This window comes from Mesoplodon bidens (genome assembly GCF_964165515.1).
Source record: "Mesoplodon bidens genome assembly, chromosome: 20".
Classification (NCBI taxonomy): domain Eukaryota; kingdom Metazoa; phylum Chordata; class Mammalia; order Artiodactyla; family Ziphiidae; genus Mesoplodon; species Mesoplodon bidens.
This window is the reverse complement of record NC_138181.1, coordinates 23,060,362-23,077,671: the sequence shown is the minus strand read 5'-3', so window position 1 is coordinate 23,077,671 and position 17,310 is coordinate 23,060,362. Positions and strand designations below refer to the sequence as shown.

Below are 17,310 nucleotides of genomic sequence, written 5' to 3'. Positions count from 1 at the left end.
AGCTTGCTGGTCGTTGAGTGAAGCTGGGTGCTGGTGTTGAGATGGAGATCTTTGGGAGATTTTCGCTGTTTGATATTATGTGGAGCTGGGAGGTCTCTTGTGGACCAGTGTCTTGAAGTTGGCTCTCCCACCTCAGAGACACAGCACTGACTCCTGGCTGCAGCACCAAGAGCCTTTCATCCACACGGCTCCTCAATTTGGGATGATTCATTGTCTATTCATGTATTCCACAGATGCAGGGTACAGCAAGTTGATTGTGGAGCTTTAATCCAGTGCTTCTGAGACTGCTGGGAGAGATTTCCCTTTCTCTTTATTCTCACAGCTCCCGGGTCTCAGCTTTGGATTTGGCCTCGCCTCTGCCTGGAGGTTGCTGGAGGGCGTCTGTTCTTTGCTCAGACAGGACGGGGTTAAAGGAGCAGCTGCTTCAGGGACTCTGGCTCACTCAGGCCGCGGGGAGGGAGGGGTACGGATGCGGGGCGAGCCTGCGGCGGCAGAGGCCGGCGTGACGTTGCACCAGCCTGAGGCGCGCCGTGCGCTCTCCCGGGGAAGCCATCCCTGGATCCCCGGACCCCGGCAGTGGCGGGCTGCACAGGCTCCCCGGAAATGGGGCGTGGACAGTGATCTGCGCTCGTACACAGGCCTCTTGGCAGCGGCAGCAGCAGCCCCAACGTCCCAGGCCCATCTCTGGGGTCTGCACTGATAGCTGTGGCTCGTGCCCATCTCTGGAGCTCCTTTAAGCAGCGCTCTTACTCCCCTCTCCTCACGCACCAGGAAACAAAGAGGGAAGAAAAAGTCTCTTGCCTCTTCGGCAGGTCCAGACATTTTCCCGGACTCCCTCCCGGCCAGCCGTGGCGCACTAACCCCTTCAGGCTGTGTTCACGCCACCAGCACCAGTCCTCTCCCTGCGCTCCGACCAAAACCCAAGCCTCAGCTCCCAGCCCCGCCCGCCCCGGCGGCCGAACAGACAAGCCTCTCGGGCTGGTGTGTGCCTGAGGGCACTGATCCTCTGTGCCGAAATCTCTCCGCTTTGCCTTCCGCACCCCTGTTGCTGTGCTCTCCTCCGTGGCTCCGAAGCTTCCCCCCTCCGCCACCCCCAGTCTCCGCCCACGAAGGGGCTTCTAGTGTGTGGAAACCTTTCCTCCTTCACAGCTCCCTCCCACTGGTGCAGGTCCCGTCCCTATCCTTTTGTCTCTGTTTATTCTTTTTTTCTTTTGCCCTACCCAGGTACGTGGGGAGTTTCTTACGTTTCGGGGGGTCTGAGGTCTTCTGCCAGCGTTCAGTAGGTGTTCTGTAGGAGTTGTTCCACATGTAGATGAATTTCTGGTGTATCTTTGGGGAGGAAGGTGATCTCCGCGTCTTACTCTTCTGCCATCTTCTCCCAGTCTCCGGTGATGGAACTTTTAAACGTAGATTTTCTACGTCCAGATGGGCCCTGGGTGCAGTGACAGAAAGTAGAAACACGAGGGCCTCCCATCGTAGGTATGGTGGTGTCCCCTGCCATCACCGGACCACCTGTATTCAGCCCAGGTAGGCCCCAGGTATTTGGATTTAAGGGGGAATCAGGTGTGTTCCCAAATGCTGGGATGGTGCCTGCCCCTCCTACTGCAGCAGCCTTGCTGTGGTCAGGTAGATCGCAGGTTGTCTGGCCCAAAGCAGGAACAGAAATGGTGCTGGGTGCCCCACTTAGTCCTGCCCCAAACTTAAGTGGCCTGGATGCCTCTGAGTGAGTGAGGCCTGGGGCTGACACACCGACTCCAAGGCTCCCACCAGCCATCAGGGCTGCATGTCCCATGAACAGTGGGCCCAGTGTGGTGTCGGCAAAGAGCGAGCTACTGTCCCCAGTACTGGGCAACCTGCTGGCAACTCCAAAGCCGGTAGCAATGGATACAGCCCTGGGGAGAATGCCTGGGCTGTCGCCAAAGGCCGGCTGCATGTTAATGGTGGTGACAAATAGGGAACCCGGCAATTCTGACTGCACTGTGCTGACTCTTGGTGGCTGGGCCGCAGGAGAGCTTAGGACTTTATCTTGTGCTGGGGCTACTGGGTTTCCCAATAGAAAATAATCGTTAGGCCTCTGCCCATCGTTGGCCCCAAATGTGGCCTGAGACAGGAGACCTGGGTGCAAGAGAAGCTTGAAGTGTTGGTCTATCTGTTGGCCAACGTTGCAGGTAAATAAGTCGAGGCATGGGCTGAGGCATTTCTGTCCCTGGGTGGTGTGTTCCCAGAACTAGCAACAGCCATGTGAAATGGGTAGTGGTTCTGCCTGGAGACAGGGGCAGACTGGAAAATGACAGCCTGGGAAGGAGGTGTGGTGTCCATAGCTTCAGTGTCAGAGGTGCCGCCTGCTGAAGCACTGATGATGGCCGAAGCTGTAAATGGGAGGCTGGGAAAAACAGGAGCAGAGTGGAAAATGACATGGTTATAAAGCAGAAACTAATGCACCATTGTAAAGCAATTATACTCTAATAAAGGTGTTTTAAAAAAAGAAAAAAAGGAATGGAAAATGACAGCTTGGGAAGGGGGAGTCGTGTCCATGTCAGTGACATCAGGATCTACAGTAGGCTGGAAGGTCAAACTTCCAGATGCCATGACCATGCTGGTGGAAGGGATTGCCATAGAAGTCATGGGCTGCCCAGTTAAAATAGGGGGATTGATGGTAGGGACTGGAAGAGGGGTAGGTAAGTATAAAGGAGGGGTAGAATCTACACAAATGGTGTTGAGGGTTCCTTTTCGTGGGACAGTGGCTGGAAGGAGAAAGCTGGATCGCTAGGAGGTGATCAGAAGTAAGACAAAGTAAGCATTGTGTATCTTGTTTCCTGATCAGTATTAGGTGTCGGGGAAGGTGGAGGGACAGACAGGTTGGAGGACCTGGAATATAGGTCGGCCGAGTCGGTGGTAGTGGCAGGGACCTGCAAAGTGTGAGTGGCCGGGGGCAGGGAGTCTGCAGTCTGTGAGGCAGGTGGGGTGAGAGAAGGGGCTGAGGGGCACTGCCGTCTCCCCTGACCTTCCTTGTATTACTCAGGATCTTGTTCCACTGACACTCAGTGTTCTTCTCCAGGGTGCCTGGGCTTTTGGCAGCAGCTAAGCGCGGAAGCTTAGGAGGAGGGGGCAGCTCACCTCCGTCCCATGTCGGTGCCTCGTTCCCTAATGGGGGCGACCTCAGCCCTGGCAGCGGCAGAGAAAGTGGCAGGGGAATCTTCCGCTTGCAGGGCCTCCTGCTGGTAGATACCGGGAAGCGGAGCTTCTTGGTGGGATGTGTGAAGACTTTTCACGCTGCAGCTCCTTCCCAGCCATCAGTGAGCCTGGTGAGCTGGGCTGGTGGTCTTCACCCAGCACTTCTTTTGTGGGCCTCTCTGGCAGCAGGGAGCAGCGTGCGGTTGGGGCAGAGAACACCGTGGCATGGGACTCAGGCTCCCAAGGACGCAGGACCTCTCCAGCATCCCCATCTGAGCGGATGACCTGGCTTTCTGAGGAGGAGCTCACGGGAGACATTGGGACGTTCTCACTCCAGTTGTCTCCTGGGTGCTCGGGAAGGAGGTCCAGAGGCTCAGGGTTGCACTTGAGGGAAGTGAGGACTCCACTGGCCTCCTGGGGCCTAGATGTCAAGGGTGTATCCCCACTGCTACGGTGGCCCCTCTTCCGAGCGTCTTCTCCTTCGGTCTCTGTGTGATCCTCCATCTTTGGCAGGCCTCTTCGGGGCTCTTCTTGGACCTTCACCTCACTCTCCTTTGGGCCAGGAAGTGGGAGGTGACTGGATGGTACCGGCTTCCTAACCGTGACTGCCCTCTCACGTGGTGAACGCAGGAGGGTAAATCTGCGCCCCGGTGGAGGAATCTTGACGGTTCTCGAGTGGCCAAACATCGTGAAATTATGAGCAGACAGCGCGGGCTTCTTTGGCGAGTCTCTCCAGTCCACCAAGGGAAGCATCCCCAGATGGGAGTCCCTGGCCTGCTGGATGGGGTCCTGCCTTTTTGGTGTGTGTAAAAGCCAGACGATAAAGGCACTCGATCCCGGTAGGACAGCCCGGTCACACAGTCCCTCCCAGAGTGTGTGATGGTGTCACTAGTTTGTCCCTGTATCTCTTAAGGGGCTCTTGAATGACCTAAGGTCATAAATTGCTACCCTGCTGACTCCCAGCTGTAATATCAAAACAACTTTTTTATTTTCATCTTCCAAAGCTTCCTTTGAGAGTATTTTCAGAAAAGTTCCAACACTGTTTCCTTGAAAGTTGGGATTGCAGATGTATGTGTGAAATATGAGGAAATTTTCAAAATATAAAAATTGCAGGAACCACTCTGTACAGAAGCTGAATGTGGGAGAAATTTTTGTCGGAACGGTTTTGATGGATGCATCTCAGCCTTAGGCTTGTATGCATTTTATATGAGACTTTACATTTGCTGCTTATGGGACCAAATAACTTCTCCAAAACGGAAAAAAAAATCATGATATAGTTCCCTTTTAAAATAGACATGTTGGGCTTCCCAGGTGGCACAGTAGTTGAGAGTCTGCCTGCTGATGCAGGGGACGTGGGTTTGTGCCCCGGTCCGGGAAGATCCCACATGCCGCGGAGCGGCTGGGCCCGTGAGCCATGGCCACTGAGCCTGCACGTCCAGAGCCTGTGCTCCGCAATGGGAGAGGCCACAGCAGTGAGAGGCCCGCGTACTGCAAAAAAAAAAAAAAAAATATATATATATATATATATATATATATATATATATGTATATATATATATATGTACATATATATATATACACATACATGTTGACAAAACTGGGAAACATTTGCTTCTCTCTTTATGTGTCTTCTAAGTTATAAGCAAAGGAACTTGAAGTAAATCCATGCCATACCTTCCTTAAGGGCAAAAGTTTCTTTTCACTCTTTTAGATTAGATATACATGAACAGCTCTGTTAACCCTCTTACATATCATGAGATCTGGTCTTGGCCAAAGGCTTTAGAAAGGGTAAACTCTGTTCTGTTCTTTGTCTTTGCTTCTCACCAGAAAATGCCTAACAACTGTTCTTTCCTGGAGGGAACAGTCCCAGAAATATCCTTAAGGCTCCATCAATATGCCTATTTTGGTTGCTACACAGAAATAGAAAGAAAATGAGGTCAGAAATATATGTGTTGCAGCCTCCATTTTCCATAAAATCTCTGTCCCTCCACCAAAAAAGAAAATTTATATAGGAAAACAGAAGACAAAGCAAGAACACAGTTTTGTAGTCAGAGGTGGATTCAAATCCTAATTCTACCACCAACGAGCTATGTAATTCTGGCAAAATATTTAACCTCTCTAGGCCTTCATGTGCTCAGTTTCACCGTAATACTTCCCTTTCTGTGCTGATGTGGAGTTTGAATGAAAACATGTATGGTCTCCCTCTGGGGAAATGTCTATAGCTGAAGATATTTACCATTTCTTCTAACACTATTGAGTGCATGGCCTGACTGAGATTACAAAGGGGACGGAGTCATACAGAGATAGTCTGAAGATGACAGGATTTTTTTTTTTTAAGAGAGTGTGGATTACACCGTAAATTTAATTCTACTTGTGGAGAAGACAGTGAACATTGTCCTGAGAAGTTGTGACATGTGAACAGGGTGCTAAACGGAAGGGTCTGGTTGTATAAAAACTGAATATGAGGTGTATGTGGTAATAATACTCAGGAGTATAAAATTAGAGAGTGGAGGTGTACAATTCCTTTTTATTCTCTTGGCCCTGGGCATTTGTATTCTGTCTCCCTCTTCTTTCTCCTGAATCCAGCTCCTTTTGTGAACGATCTTTCCTGGCAATATGTGCCTTCCTTGAACTGCTACTGATGTTCTATCAGTAGGTGTAGTAAAGGTTAGCCCTTATTTTCCAAATAAGTATAGCACTTTTGAGGACTAACTCATCTATTTATCTTCTTATATTGATTTTTGCCAAAAATAGCCATGCTATTTGGCAGAAAATCTTCCTATAAGCAGAAATCAAAATGACTTCTACTAAAGTCTTTGTCTCCTTGGGAGTGTAAATCCTGACACCTTTAGCATATTTTTCAACCCTAAAAACTGTTTCATTTTGTTTAATGTATGTCTTAGTGTTAAGGCCTCACTCTGACAAGATAGGCATTTCCATCCAGTCTTTGTTCAGCTCAAGGCAGGTTTCTAGGCTCCATTTCCTTTGTGCATGAAAAGATCAGGAGGAAAGACTTTGGGTTGTTTCTAATGCCCTTAGGAGACTCTGCTTACCCTGTGTTATCAGGCATTAACAGTTCCAATTATAGGCTATATTGGCAGAATATCTACAGTAATATGAAACATGAAATATTTGAAGATAAATTTAACAAAATACAGGCAAGACCTCTACCCAGATAACTGTAAAATATCACTGAGATAATTAAAGATAAATAAGTGGAGATATACCATTTTCATGGACTGGAAGGCTCAATACTGTTAAGATGTTAATTTCCTCAAATATATCTATTGATTCAATGCAATCTCAGTTAAAATCCCAGTAAGCTGTAATGTATAAATTAACAAATGGGTTATAAAATTTACTTAAAAATACAAATAACTTAGAAAAAGGAAAAAATTATTTTAAGGCTGAATAGAAATCTAAAAAAAAGCAAGAGGTGTACTACTTGTGCAAGAATAAAATACAGATCAGTAGAACAGAGTCTAGAAATAACCCACACGTATACTATTAATTGATTTTTAAGAATGATCAAATTCAATATGGAAATGATAAAAACTTTTCAATAAATGATGCTGAAACAATTAGATATCCATATGGAAATATTATGAGCCTTGACTGTAAGTTGCATAGCATATCTAAAAATTAACTCAAAATATGGCATAGATAGGATTATTATAAAAACTAAAATTATAAAAAATTCTAGAAGAAAACAAGTAAATTTTTACAACTTTGGAGTAGACGATAATTTCTTAGGACACAAACCATAAAAAAATAATAAATCTGACCTTACCAAATTAGAAATTATGCTTTTTGAAAGACACCATTAATAAAATGAAAAGGCAAGCTATGGATGGGAAGAAGTATTTAAATACGTGTATCTGATATGTATTTCAGACTTGTATCCATAATATAAAAAGAACTCCTACAACTCATAAGACAAAAATCCATTTACAAAACTGGCAAAAGATTTGAACAGACATTTCACAGTGAAAAACATACAAATAATTAAGCATATGCAAGGATGACCATTATCATTTTTCATCAGAAAAATTAATACTAAAATGATAAACTGTTATAGACCCATTAGAACAGCTAAAATGAAAAGGCTTATTAGCAATACTAAGTGTTGACAAGGATGTGGAGGGACTGGAATTGCTGGTGGGAATGTGAAATGATACGACTACTTTCCAAAAACAATTTGGCATTTTCTTATAAAGTTAATCAAACTCATTATTCAACCCAGAAAATCCAGACCCATGTATTTAACCAAGATCAAACCTTATTCCAAACAATACTTGTACATGAATGTTTCAGTAGTAATACCCCTGGACTCAAAACAACACAAATGTTCATTATTAGGTGAATAGCTAAGCAAACTGTGGTATATTCAAACAACAGATTGCTACTAGCCATAAAAAGGAACAAAATACTGCTACACTAAACAAAATTTGGGAATTTCACAATCATTATGAGAGCGAAAGAAATCAAAGACAAAAGAGTACATATTGCTTGACTCCATATAAATGAAATTCTAGAATAGGAGAAATTAATCTACCGTAACAAAAAGCAGATCTGTGGTTGTCTGATTCTGGCTTTGGGAGAAGCTGTTGATTGCGAAGGGCATGAGGGAGGGTGATGGAAAACTTCTGTGTCTTGATTCTGATGATGATTAGACAGGTATGAACTGTTGTCAGAACTCACTGAACTGATTACTTACCGTGCATTTTATTGTTCACAAATTACATGACAATAAAGTTGACAAAACAGAGAAGATGAAGGAGGAGGAAAAGGAGAAGGAATGGGAAGAGGAGGAGAAGCTCGTGCCAGGCCCTGCTCTGTCACAGAGGGAAGCTATTTGTCTCATGTACTCAGTATAGTATATAGTTTGTGGAGTATATTTAGTCAGATGAACCTGAGACAGTCACAGTGGTTCATGTGGCCCAGCATGGCTTGGAAGCCACAGAATTATCCCCTGCATGGAGGGTTATGGTGGATTAGAAGCCTTTCACCAACTGCACAGACAGTTATGTAACTCAGTGTGGTGCAGAAGGAGATAAGTCCCTTGCTGAGTAGAGGACAAGGACCTCTCTGACAGGAATGAGAAGTGACACAGTGACAATCTCTGTGTGCTGACAGTTAAGGGTCAGGTGTGATGCCCGAGATGCAAGTGTATAGATGACAACAAGGACAAAGCCCTCTAGGTGCCAAAGACTTGGATGATGAAAGCCTTTCAGACCTCAGACAAAACTCTTGGAAAGGGAGTGGGGACCCAGAATTGTCACCTCACACAATGGGCTGAGGCACATAATAGAAATACAGATGAGTTAGAGAAAAAATAAAGAAATTGCATCCTTCTCACCTCTGAGGTTTAAACTGAGATTTGTGCTTTGTATAGATCTATGACCTTCAAAGGAATTTTTATTTGTAGATAAGTTTTTTTCCTTTTTCTTTTAATGAAGAGCATAATAGAAGTCACTAATATTTAAAAAGTCATCCCCTTAGCTTAGTACTCTCATTTTTTAAAAAATCTATACAATCAGTAGACAGTACTAGGACCTTTTAAATGTATTTTTATAGCAACAAGAAATCCTGTGGGCCCCACCCATTTTCAACCCCAAGGTGGATGCATACCTGTCACAAAAACTTTGTGTAGCACAGTTGGCCTTATGCCAGCAAACCGGGAGTCCTCGGGCTGCCTTGGGAGACTTCATGCCAGCCAGGCACAGCTAGGACAGAACACCCACCGCCAGCCTGTTGCCACTGAAGCCCTTTGACCAACCAAAGGGGCAGCTTGTTGAGAAGAGGTGGCAGGAGCATGCAGGTTTTACAGGACTTTTGAGATGAATTAATCCTTTCACGTCTTGACTATCAGCCTCCAAAAGGAAAGCCAAAAATCTATGTTAATATATGTATTTCCTACTTCACAAAACAAGTCAGATCCTACAGGGAAAATGCACAGAGGAAGTGACATAACTCCCCCGGGATATTTCAGATGAAAAGTACCAGAACTGTGTGTAAGCAGCTACGCACAGAGCAGGGAAGCCTCAGATAGGAGGCAGGATTAACCCTGGCATTTGATTAATTGTCCATCAGGGATCGTTTGCTTCCGCTCAACCTCGTTTCCAAGCTATTTCTATATATAAAATTATAGCAGCTCCACCGTGGCTACATGTGAAACCTATTTCTGTGCTCATATCAATTTCTGGTTTCTTATTCCTTATTCTGTAACTTATTGCCTAGTTAATAATGGATAAACAGTATTTTCTTCCTTTCTGCTCTATTTCTAGTGAGTTATTTCACACCTACCTGTAACTATGATGTTTTGTAGAAAAGCAGTCCTTGAATTGATTGCAAGTATTTTATATAATTTATTTTTCTAATAATCATGCAATGCTAAACGTGATTCCTTTTCCAAAAAACAGTAAGGTTGTCTTAACATTAGTGGCATAAAATACGAGTCTTCGTCAGTAGAGACCAATAGAATATGATTCTTGTGATTTTGAGATTTACTTTTCAATTTGATATGCTTCAGAAATTTACAGAGTGACAGATGTCCTAAGGTAGATGATGGATTAGTCCAGAATAACAACATCTTTGCTGTTTGAATTCTCTCATTTAAGATCCTGAGATCCATTTTTTTAGAGCAATGGTTCTCAACAAGGAGATGGGGTTACAGGGGACCATGAGTCGGGCATCACCAGAAAGATGACATGTTATTATCCTTTGGGGAGGTTTTGTAGATTTCATGCATTCTTTCCACATCACTGAATTCTAATTCGCCTACAGGAAGAGGGTCTTTATACTGAAAAATCCTCTAGGTGAGTTTAATACATATTCTCTACTTCCACTCTGAATCTCCCCATCAACAGTGTGCTTATTATTAGATAATTCTGCTGACCCATTAGAGGGACTTCCCTGAGCAATGGGCGGGGTAAAGGGGAAGGGAACCAGCCTTTACTGAGCCCTGTGTATGCGCCATTCACTGGACAGTGGCCACTTTTCATACAGTGGGGCTCTGGAGCGTCTGCAGCAATGACAACCTTGAAACCTCGTAAAGTTCATTCCCTCAAGTAGGATTTAGGGAATTAGAATTCAGTGGTTCTAACCAATTAATGATACATTGTCCCCAGGGTTACTGGAAGAGGGTATGATCATTCCCCAAACGGTCTCATTTTGCAGTGTGTTGTATAATGGCATTAAGTCTGACTAGCAGACTTAGGGAAGATGGTGTGCTCAGAAATACATTTCACAGCAGAAGTGCCTCACAAGCTGTTTACTAACTTAAATTTGTTATCACTCAGAAGCACTATAAGACGTAAGATCTGGGAAAACATTCAACAAGACCAGCAGTTAAAGAGAGAGTTTAATATTAAGCAGGTGAGAGGGTGGTGATACTGTATTTCTCTTTCAGGTTCGATTTATATATCTCATACTCTCCAAGTGAAAAGGGTGGCCTATGTATCTCTATATCTCTTCCATATAATGAAAATATACTAGTGTTTAATGATAATGAGAAATAAATTAAATTAGTTGCATATATCCTTACAGATCAGAAGTTGCACACTGGCAGCATACAAGCCACACCCGGCTCACAGACACATGGCATGTCTGCTGAGTGTTTTGTTTTTTAAAATGGGAATGTATTTCTAAAATTCCATCTGTGAATATTTTTATAGGTATCTCTAAAGATTAGGATGATTTTCTAACATGGCTGCATTAACCTTATAGTATTTTTAAAAATCAACAATAATTCCTTGATAGCAAATATCCTGTGAGCATCTCATAAATGTTACAATTTTAAAACATCAGGATGTATACACATTGCAATTGCTTAATGTATCTTTTAAATCTCTTTTGGTCTATAAATTCCCCCTCCAGTTTTTTTGTTTTTTTTCCTTGCAATTATTTCTTGAAGAAACTCTGCTGTGGTTGGGAGTCCGCCTGCCGATGCAGGGGACACGGGTTCGTGCTCCGGTCCGGGAAGATCCCACATGCCGCGGAGCGGCTGGGCCCGTGAGCCATGGCCGCTGAGCCTGCGCGTCCGGAGCCTGTGCTCCACAACGGTAGAGGCCAGAACAGTGAGAGGCCCGCGTACCGCAAAAAAAAAAAAAAAAAAAAAAAAATTAGCAAGAGCTAAGTAGCAACTACCCACTTTAGATGTTGTACATCTTGTCTTGACCCAACAGTCCTCACAAATCCACTCTCCCCACTGGTCTATACTTGGCCTATTCCTCTCATTTATATCACCTACCAAGCTTCTGTAGGGATTTGAGTTTGTAACCTCTAATGTAGAACTTTCCACTTTGAGGAAAACAAAATAGAGACTTGAAGGTGTTTTTGTTTGTTTTTGCTTTTTTAATGAAAGCAAGTACACAAAGAAGAACAATTAGCGTAGAGCAAGGAAGAAAGAAGTTATTGAGGAAAATATTTGTATTAGAAGAATGGAGATATTTTTTGGTGGTAGAAAATAAAAAGTAATAAATATGAACAACTAGTAACTCAAATATATCGAGCGTAGTTAGGGGTTTGTAGTTTGAATATTTACTATGTCAGAATGACAACTCAAGGAGTATTTAGCAGTCTCTCAAACATTTCTCTAGCAAGGACTGAAATATTTTATGTCCAGGCTAAAATCATGATAGGTTTAATTTACTCCAGTCTGGTAGTATTGAGGTATAATTTTCCAAATACAGTGTTACTCTGCTAAGGTTTAAATTATTTTAGTCTAACTAAATTGCTTCTCCATCTCTCTTCTCTTCATCCTTTAGTTATGAATCCCTTACAGTAAGATGCCTTTGGGTTTTGTTTTGTTTTTTTAAGATATTCGCCATGTATTTCTTCTTTAGATCTTTTTTTAAATTTAATTAATTTATTTTTATATTTATTTTTGGCTGTGTTGGGTCTTTGCTTCTGTGTGAGGGTTTTCTCTAGTTGCAGCAAGCGGGGCCCACTTTTCATCGTGGTGTGTGGGCCTCTCACTATTGTGGCCTCTCTTGTTGTAGAGCACAGGCTCCAGACACGCAGGCTCAGTAGTTGTTGCTCACGGGCATAGTTGCTCCATGGCATATGGGACCTTCCCGGACCAGGGCTCGAACCCGTGTCCCCTGCATTGGCAGGCAGATTCTCAACCACTGCGCCACCAGGGAAGCCCAGAACTACACTTTTAACAGACTATTCCTGAATGTGAACTAAACAGTAATTATCCCTTGGGAAGAATTGAAAAAAAGCAAATACTCAAAGTTTATATTTTGGTATAGTGGAGGGATAAGATAAAATAAAACACTTTATTGTATCATTTTTCCACATAAATATAATTTTCTCCTGTGTTTATATTTTTCCTGTAGCCTTAGGTAGGGAACAGGACCTGATGCTTCAATCTATCCAACTTCATATAAACAAACAGATTTCTAATGTTCTTCCTGTATGTGAGCTGGGAGAAGCCAATCTAATCTTGAAGTACAAATACCATTAAGATAGCACTCCAAACATCAGTCCTTTCCCCTGGGGTCAGAGAATAAAAACAATGGGATAATTCCTCAAATAATTCCAAAATCTTATTTAAATCATGTTAGATTTTTGTATGCCACATTTTACAAGGCCATATTACTATTTACCCTCAAAATTAAAAAAAAAAAAGTCTGCACTAAATTGTTGATTGTTAGTCTGTACAGCTTGATAATTTGTCCTTTGTGAAACATTCAAAGTTTAAGAAAAGCCAGGAAAAGCTACATATTCACCCAGATTAGTCCAGTGTGTAAATAACATCCTGGGAGTGAATTATGTACTTTGAGCAGAGTTTTAACTCCTTCTGGCCACAAGGGTGTTGTTGAGGAAATTCCTGCTCCGGGATGGTGTACAGCACAACCAGGGACAAAAGGAGAATATTTCCCTACTTATGAAACTAACTCCCTAATAGTAATTTATCCAGACAGGGTTGCTAGTTTGCATTTTTAATGTTTTATTAGATAGAATGTGCTTGCTACTTTTTTTTAATCAACGAAGGATTGTTTTTAGATGCCAAACTTGCTTAAACTGGATGTGGAGAAACATGAATTCCTCTAGGTAAAGATATTATTTAGAAAAAGAAAAGTGAAAGACATCTCTTGGTCAAATAAGTTTGGCAAACACAATGTTACAAAAAGTTAAGCAAGTCTTTTTAATGAACAAATCTGTACTGTTTATTAGAATACAACGAATTGTGATCTTCCAGAGATGAAATGTACTATGCAGCATTTCTCAAATATAGATGACCAAATTATTTTTATTTTAAAAAATATTCATGAACATCTTGCAGAATACTAGGTCTTAGAAAATGGCTTGTAGGAATAGCTAGCCTTATCTATTATAAAATTTTGGTATTTTCAAATCACTTTCCATTTATAAAACACTTACACCAAAGGCAGTGCCCACGTTTTCATCTCCATTCACAGATGGAGGAACTAGACTAACAGGTTTAGAGACTTGACAAAATCCACACAAGCAAGTCTAGAAAATGGAATGATAGACTCCTCGTTCCTGACATTCTTAAGAGGTATTAGTAACATGTATTTTAAATGCTCACCTTATATAATTTTCCTTATTATTTTATAATTATACAAGATAAACATATTAAAAACCTCATTTGTATATCTTAGGATTCTATTTTAATTCCTATTTAAGAAATTCTAATATGAACAAGGTCATGTCTTTTATGACTAAAACACTAAAGAGCTGTACGACTGAAAAATATAACCTTGGACATGATGGAACTTTTTAATACAGGAATTAAAACAGAATCTGAAAATATACAAATGGGCTTTTTGATATTTTAATATGTAATTTAAAATAATAATAAAAACTACCTAAAGTTAGCATTTAAACCACAGACAGAGGGAAGTTGAGAAAAACACATGTATTTGAGGGACTATAAGTAAACTGAAAAGAGTTCAAATTAAAAAGTACAGCTGTAAAAATCTAGGAAGGTTAGTTGTTACCTTTTATCTGCAAATGTCCTTTAAAAGATAATTATTTACTGAATAAGTGTTTATGTAATGCTTTCTTTATCCACTATAACAGGTATTGAAGGGATATAGAGATGGATTGGATTCAGGCTCTCCTGTGTTCTTGAACCTTTTGGGTTTATAGTAGAGATGATGCATGCATGTAAATGATGAGAAAACATGAGAAACTAAGGTGTCAGAAAATCATAAGAAAAACCGTGCTCTGTGACTTTGGTAATGGTAGTGTCTCAGTTTAGTCATTGGAAGAGAGGAAAACTGAAATTAGGTAAGGCATCATCAGAGGTCAGACATGGAGAATGAAGAAGTATAGGTGGTGGCTTGATTCTCAAGGTGCTTGTCTACCATCTGGAAGACATATCTAAATCATATAAACTAAGCTATCAAGTGAGGTTGGGTTGAAAATCTCTGAATTAAAGTGACACATAGAAAGCCTTTATTGTTGAAAGAAATGTGATATTACTTCCAGGTGGAGTGACCAGAGAAGGTTTGACTGATCAGTGTAGCATTTGAATTAAGCTTCAAAGATCTCTTTGGCTTGTGGTAGGAGAAGAACAGCTGGAAAAGCATTATAGGTAGGTGGAATAGCATTTATTCATTCAATAAGTACTTTTGGGTACCTACTATGTCCCTACAGTGTTTAGTCATTTAAATACTGAAATGGATAAGACATAGTCCCTGCCCTCAAAGAATTCATAGAATATTATAAGAGACAGAATCACAAATAGAAGAAAATTGATAAATGCACATATATTTAAGGGAGTATAAATAATTAAACTGGCAAGAATTCAAATTAAAAGTACAGCTGTAAAAGTCTGGAATTGTAAGTTGGTTCAGACTTCATATTCCTTGCTAGAAAGTTTAGAATATATGAGGAGCCACTAAAATTTTCTGAATAAAATAACTGTAAACCTAGCAGAAACCTCCTTTTCCTCCATTAATATATTGGGTTCAGTAGATATAGCTCAAGCAATTATTCTGTTCTAAACACTTTAGAGATAAGTAAAGCATACTCTCTGTTATCAAATTGCTCATCCTACAGCATAGAATTCATTCCGTGTACACAAGAAAAGCATCAGAAAATTTGCAAGGAAGTTGAATATTGGTGAGATTACACTGGATCTGAGATCAGGAAAGATTACAAGGAGAAAATCATCAGACTTCAAGTGAACAATGTAAAGAAAGCATCCCAAGCAGAATTTACCCATTAAGTAAGGTCATAAAGAAAGGAAAACTCAGAGTAGGTTCATGGAACAGGTTAGTAGAAGGTAAGACCAACAAAGGAAATTGAATCATTGTGGAGGGCTTTGAATTTCAGAATAACTTTCTATTTCATTGTGGAGCAGTGGAGAGCCAGCCATGCCAGCCACTGAAGTTTTGTGATTACAAAATAATATATTGTTAGTGGGTTTAAGAAGATTAGTAACTTCCTAAAAGAGTTGTTGTGAGGATAAAGGACTTAATACATATGAAAAGCTTAGAACACTACTTGACATGTCAGATGTGCTATATAGTGTCTAAAATTTTTTATTATTGGAAATATATTTCCAAGGGTTTTTTTAATCTCTTTTTTCTCCAAACTTTAGTTTCATTTGTATGTAGGAAACCTCCATTTGTGTATAGAAATATAGTATCTATCTCTACACAAACTTTACATATTTTTTTTATAATTATTTACCTTTTAGAGCCTCTGGATTTCTTTTTTTTTTCTTATTAGTCATCCATTTTATACACATCAGTGTATACATGTCAATCCCAATTGCCCAATTCATCACACCACCACCCCCAACCACCGCCGCATTCCCCCCTTGGTGTCCATACATTGGTTCTCTACATCTGTGTCTCAACTTCTGCTCTGCAAACCGGTTCATCTGTACCATTTTCTAGGTTCCACATTTATGCGTTAATATATGATACTTGTTTTTCTCTTTCTGACTAACTTCACTCTGTATGACAGTCTCTGGACGCATACACGTCTCTACAAATGACCCAATTTCATTCCTTTTTATGGCTGAGTAATATCCCATTGTATATATGTACCACATCTTCTTTATCCATTCATCTGTTGATGGGCATTTAGGTTGCTTCCACAACCTGGCTATTGTAAATACTGCTGCAATGAACATTGGGGTGCATGTGTCTTTTTGAATTATGGTTTTCTCTGATTATATGCCCAGTAGTGGGATTGCTGGGTCATACGGTAATTCTATTTTTAGTTTGTTAAGGAACCTCCATACTGTTCTCCATAGTGGCTGTATCAATTTACATTCCCACCAACAGTGCAAGAGGGTTCCCTTTTCTCCACACCCTCTCCAGCATTTGTTGTTTGTAGATTTTCTGATGATGCCCATTCTAACTGGTGTGAGGTGATACCTCATTGTAGTTTTGATTTGCATTTCTCTGATTAGTGATGTTGAGCATCTCCTCATGTGCTTCTTGGCCATCTGTATGTCTTCTATGGAGAAATGTCTATTTAGGTCTTCTGCCCGTTTTTCGATTGGGTTGTTTGTTTTTTTAATATTGAGCTGCATGAGCTGTTTATATATTTTGGAGATTAATCCTTTGTCCGATGATTCATTGGCAAATATTTTCTCCCCTTCTGAGGGTTGTCTTTTTGTCTTATTTATGGTTTCCTTTGCTGTGCAAAGGCTTTTAAGTTTCATTAGGTCCCATTTGTTTATTTTTGGTTTTATTTCCGTTACTCAAGGAGGTGGATCAAAAAATACCTTGCTGTGATTTATGTCAAAGAGTGTTCCTCCTATGTTTTCCTCTAAGAGTTTGATAGTGCCCGGTCTTACATTTAGGTTAGGCCTCTAATCTATTTTGAGTTTATTTTTGTGTATCATGTTAGGGAGTGTTCTAATTTCATTCTTTTACATGTAGCTGTCCAGTTTTGCCAGCACCACTTATTGAAGAGACTGTCTTTACTCCATTGTATATCCTTGCCTCCTTTGTCATAGATTAGTTGACCATAGGTGTGTGGGTTTATCTCTGGGTTTTCTATCCTGTTCCATTGATCTATATTTCTGTTTTTGTGCCAGTACCATATTGTCTTGATTACTGTAGCTTTGTAGTATAGTCTGAAGTCAGAGAGCCTGATTCCTCCAGCTCCATTTTTCTTTCTCAAGATTGCTTTGGCT

The 17,310-nt window shown here is 41.2% G+C and overlaps 1 protein-coding gene across 1 annotated transcript; it reads right to left on the bottom strand.

The window, feature by feature from the left end:
* Positions 1–3,159: 3,159 nt before the first annotated feature.
* LOC308608196 (nuclear pore-associated protein 1-like) lies at positions 3,160–3,927 on the bottom strand (the record flags this gene model as incomplete). Its single annotated transcript, XM_081220920.1, has 1 exon — positions 3,160–3,927. One exon carries the CDS (start codon positions 3,925–3,927, stop codon positions 3,160–3,162), a length of 768 nt encoding a protein of 255 aa, XP_081077046.1.
* Between the last annotated feature and the right edge of the window lie 13,383 nt (positions 3,928–17,310).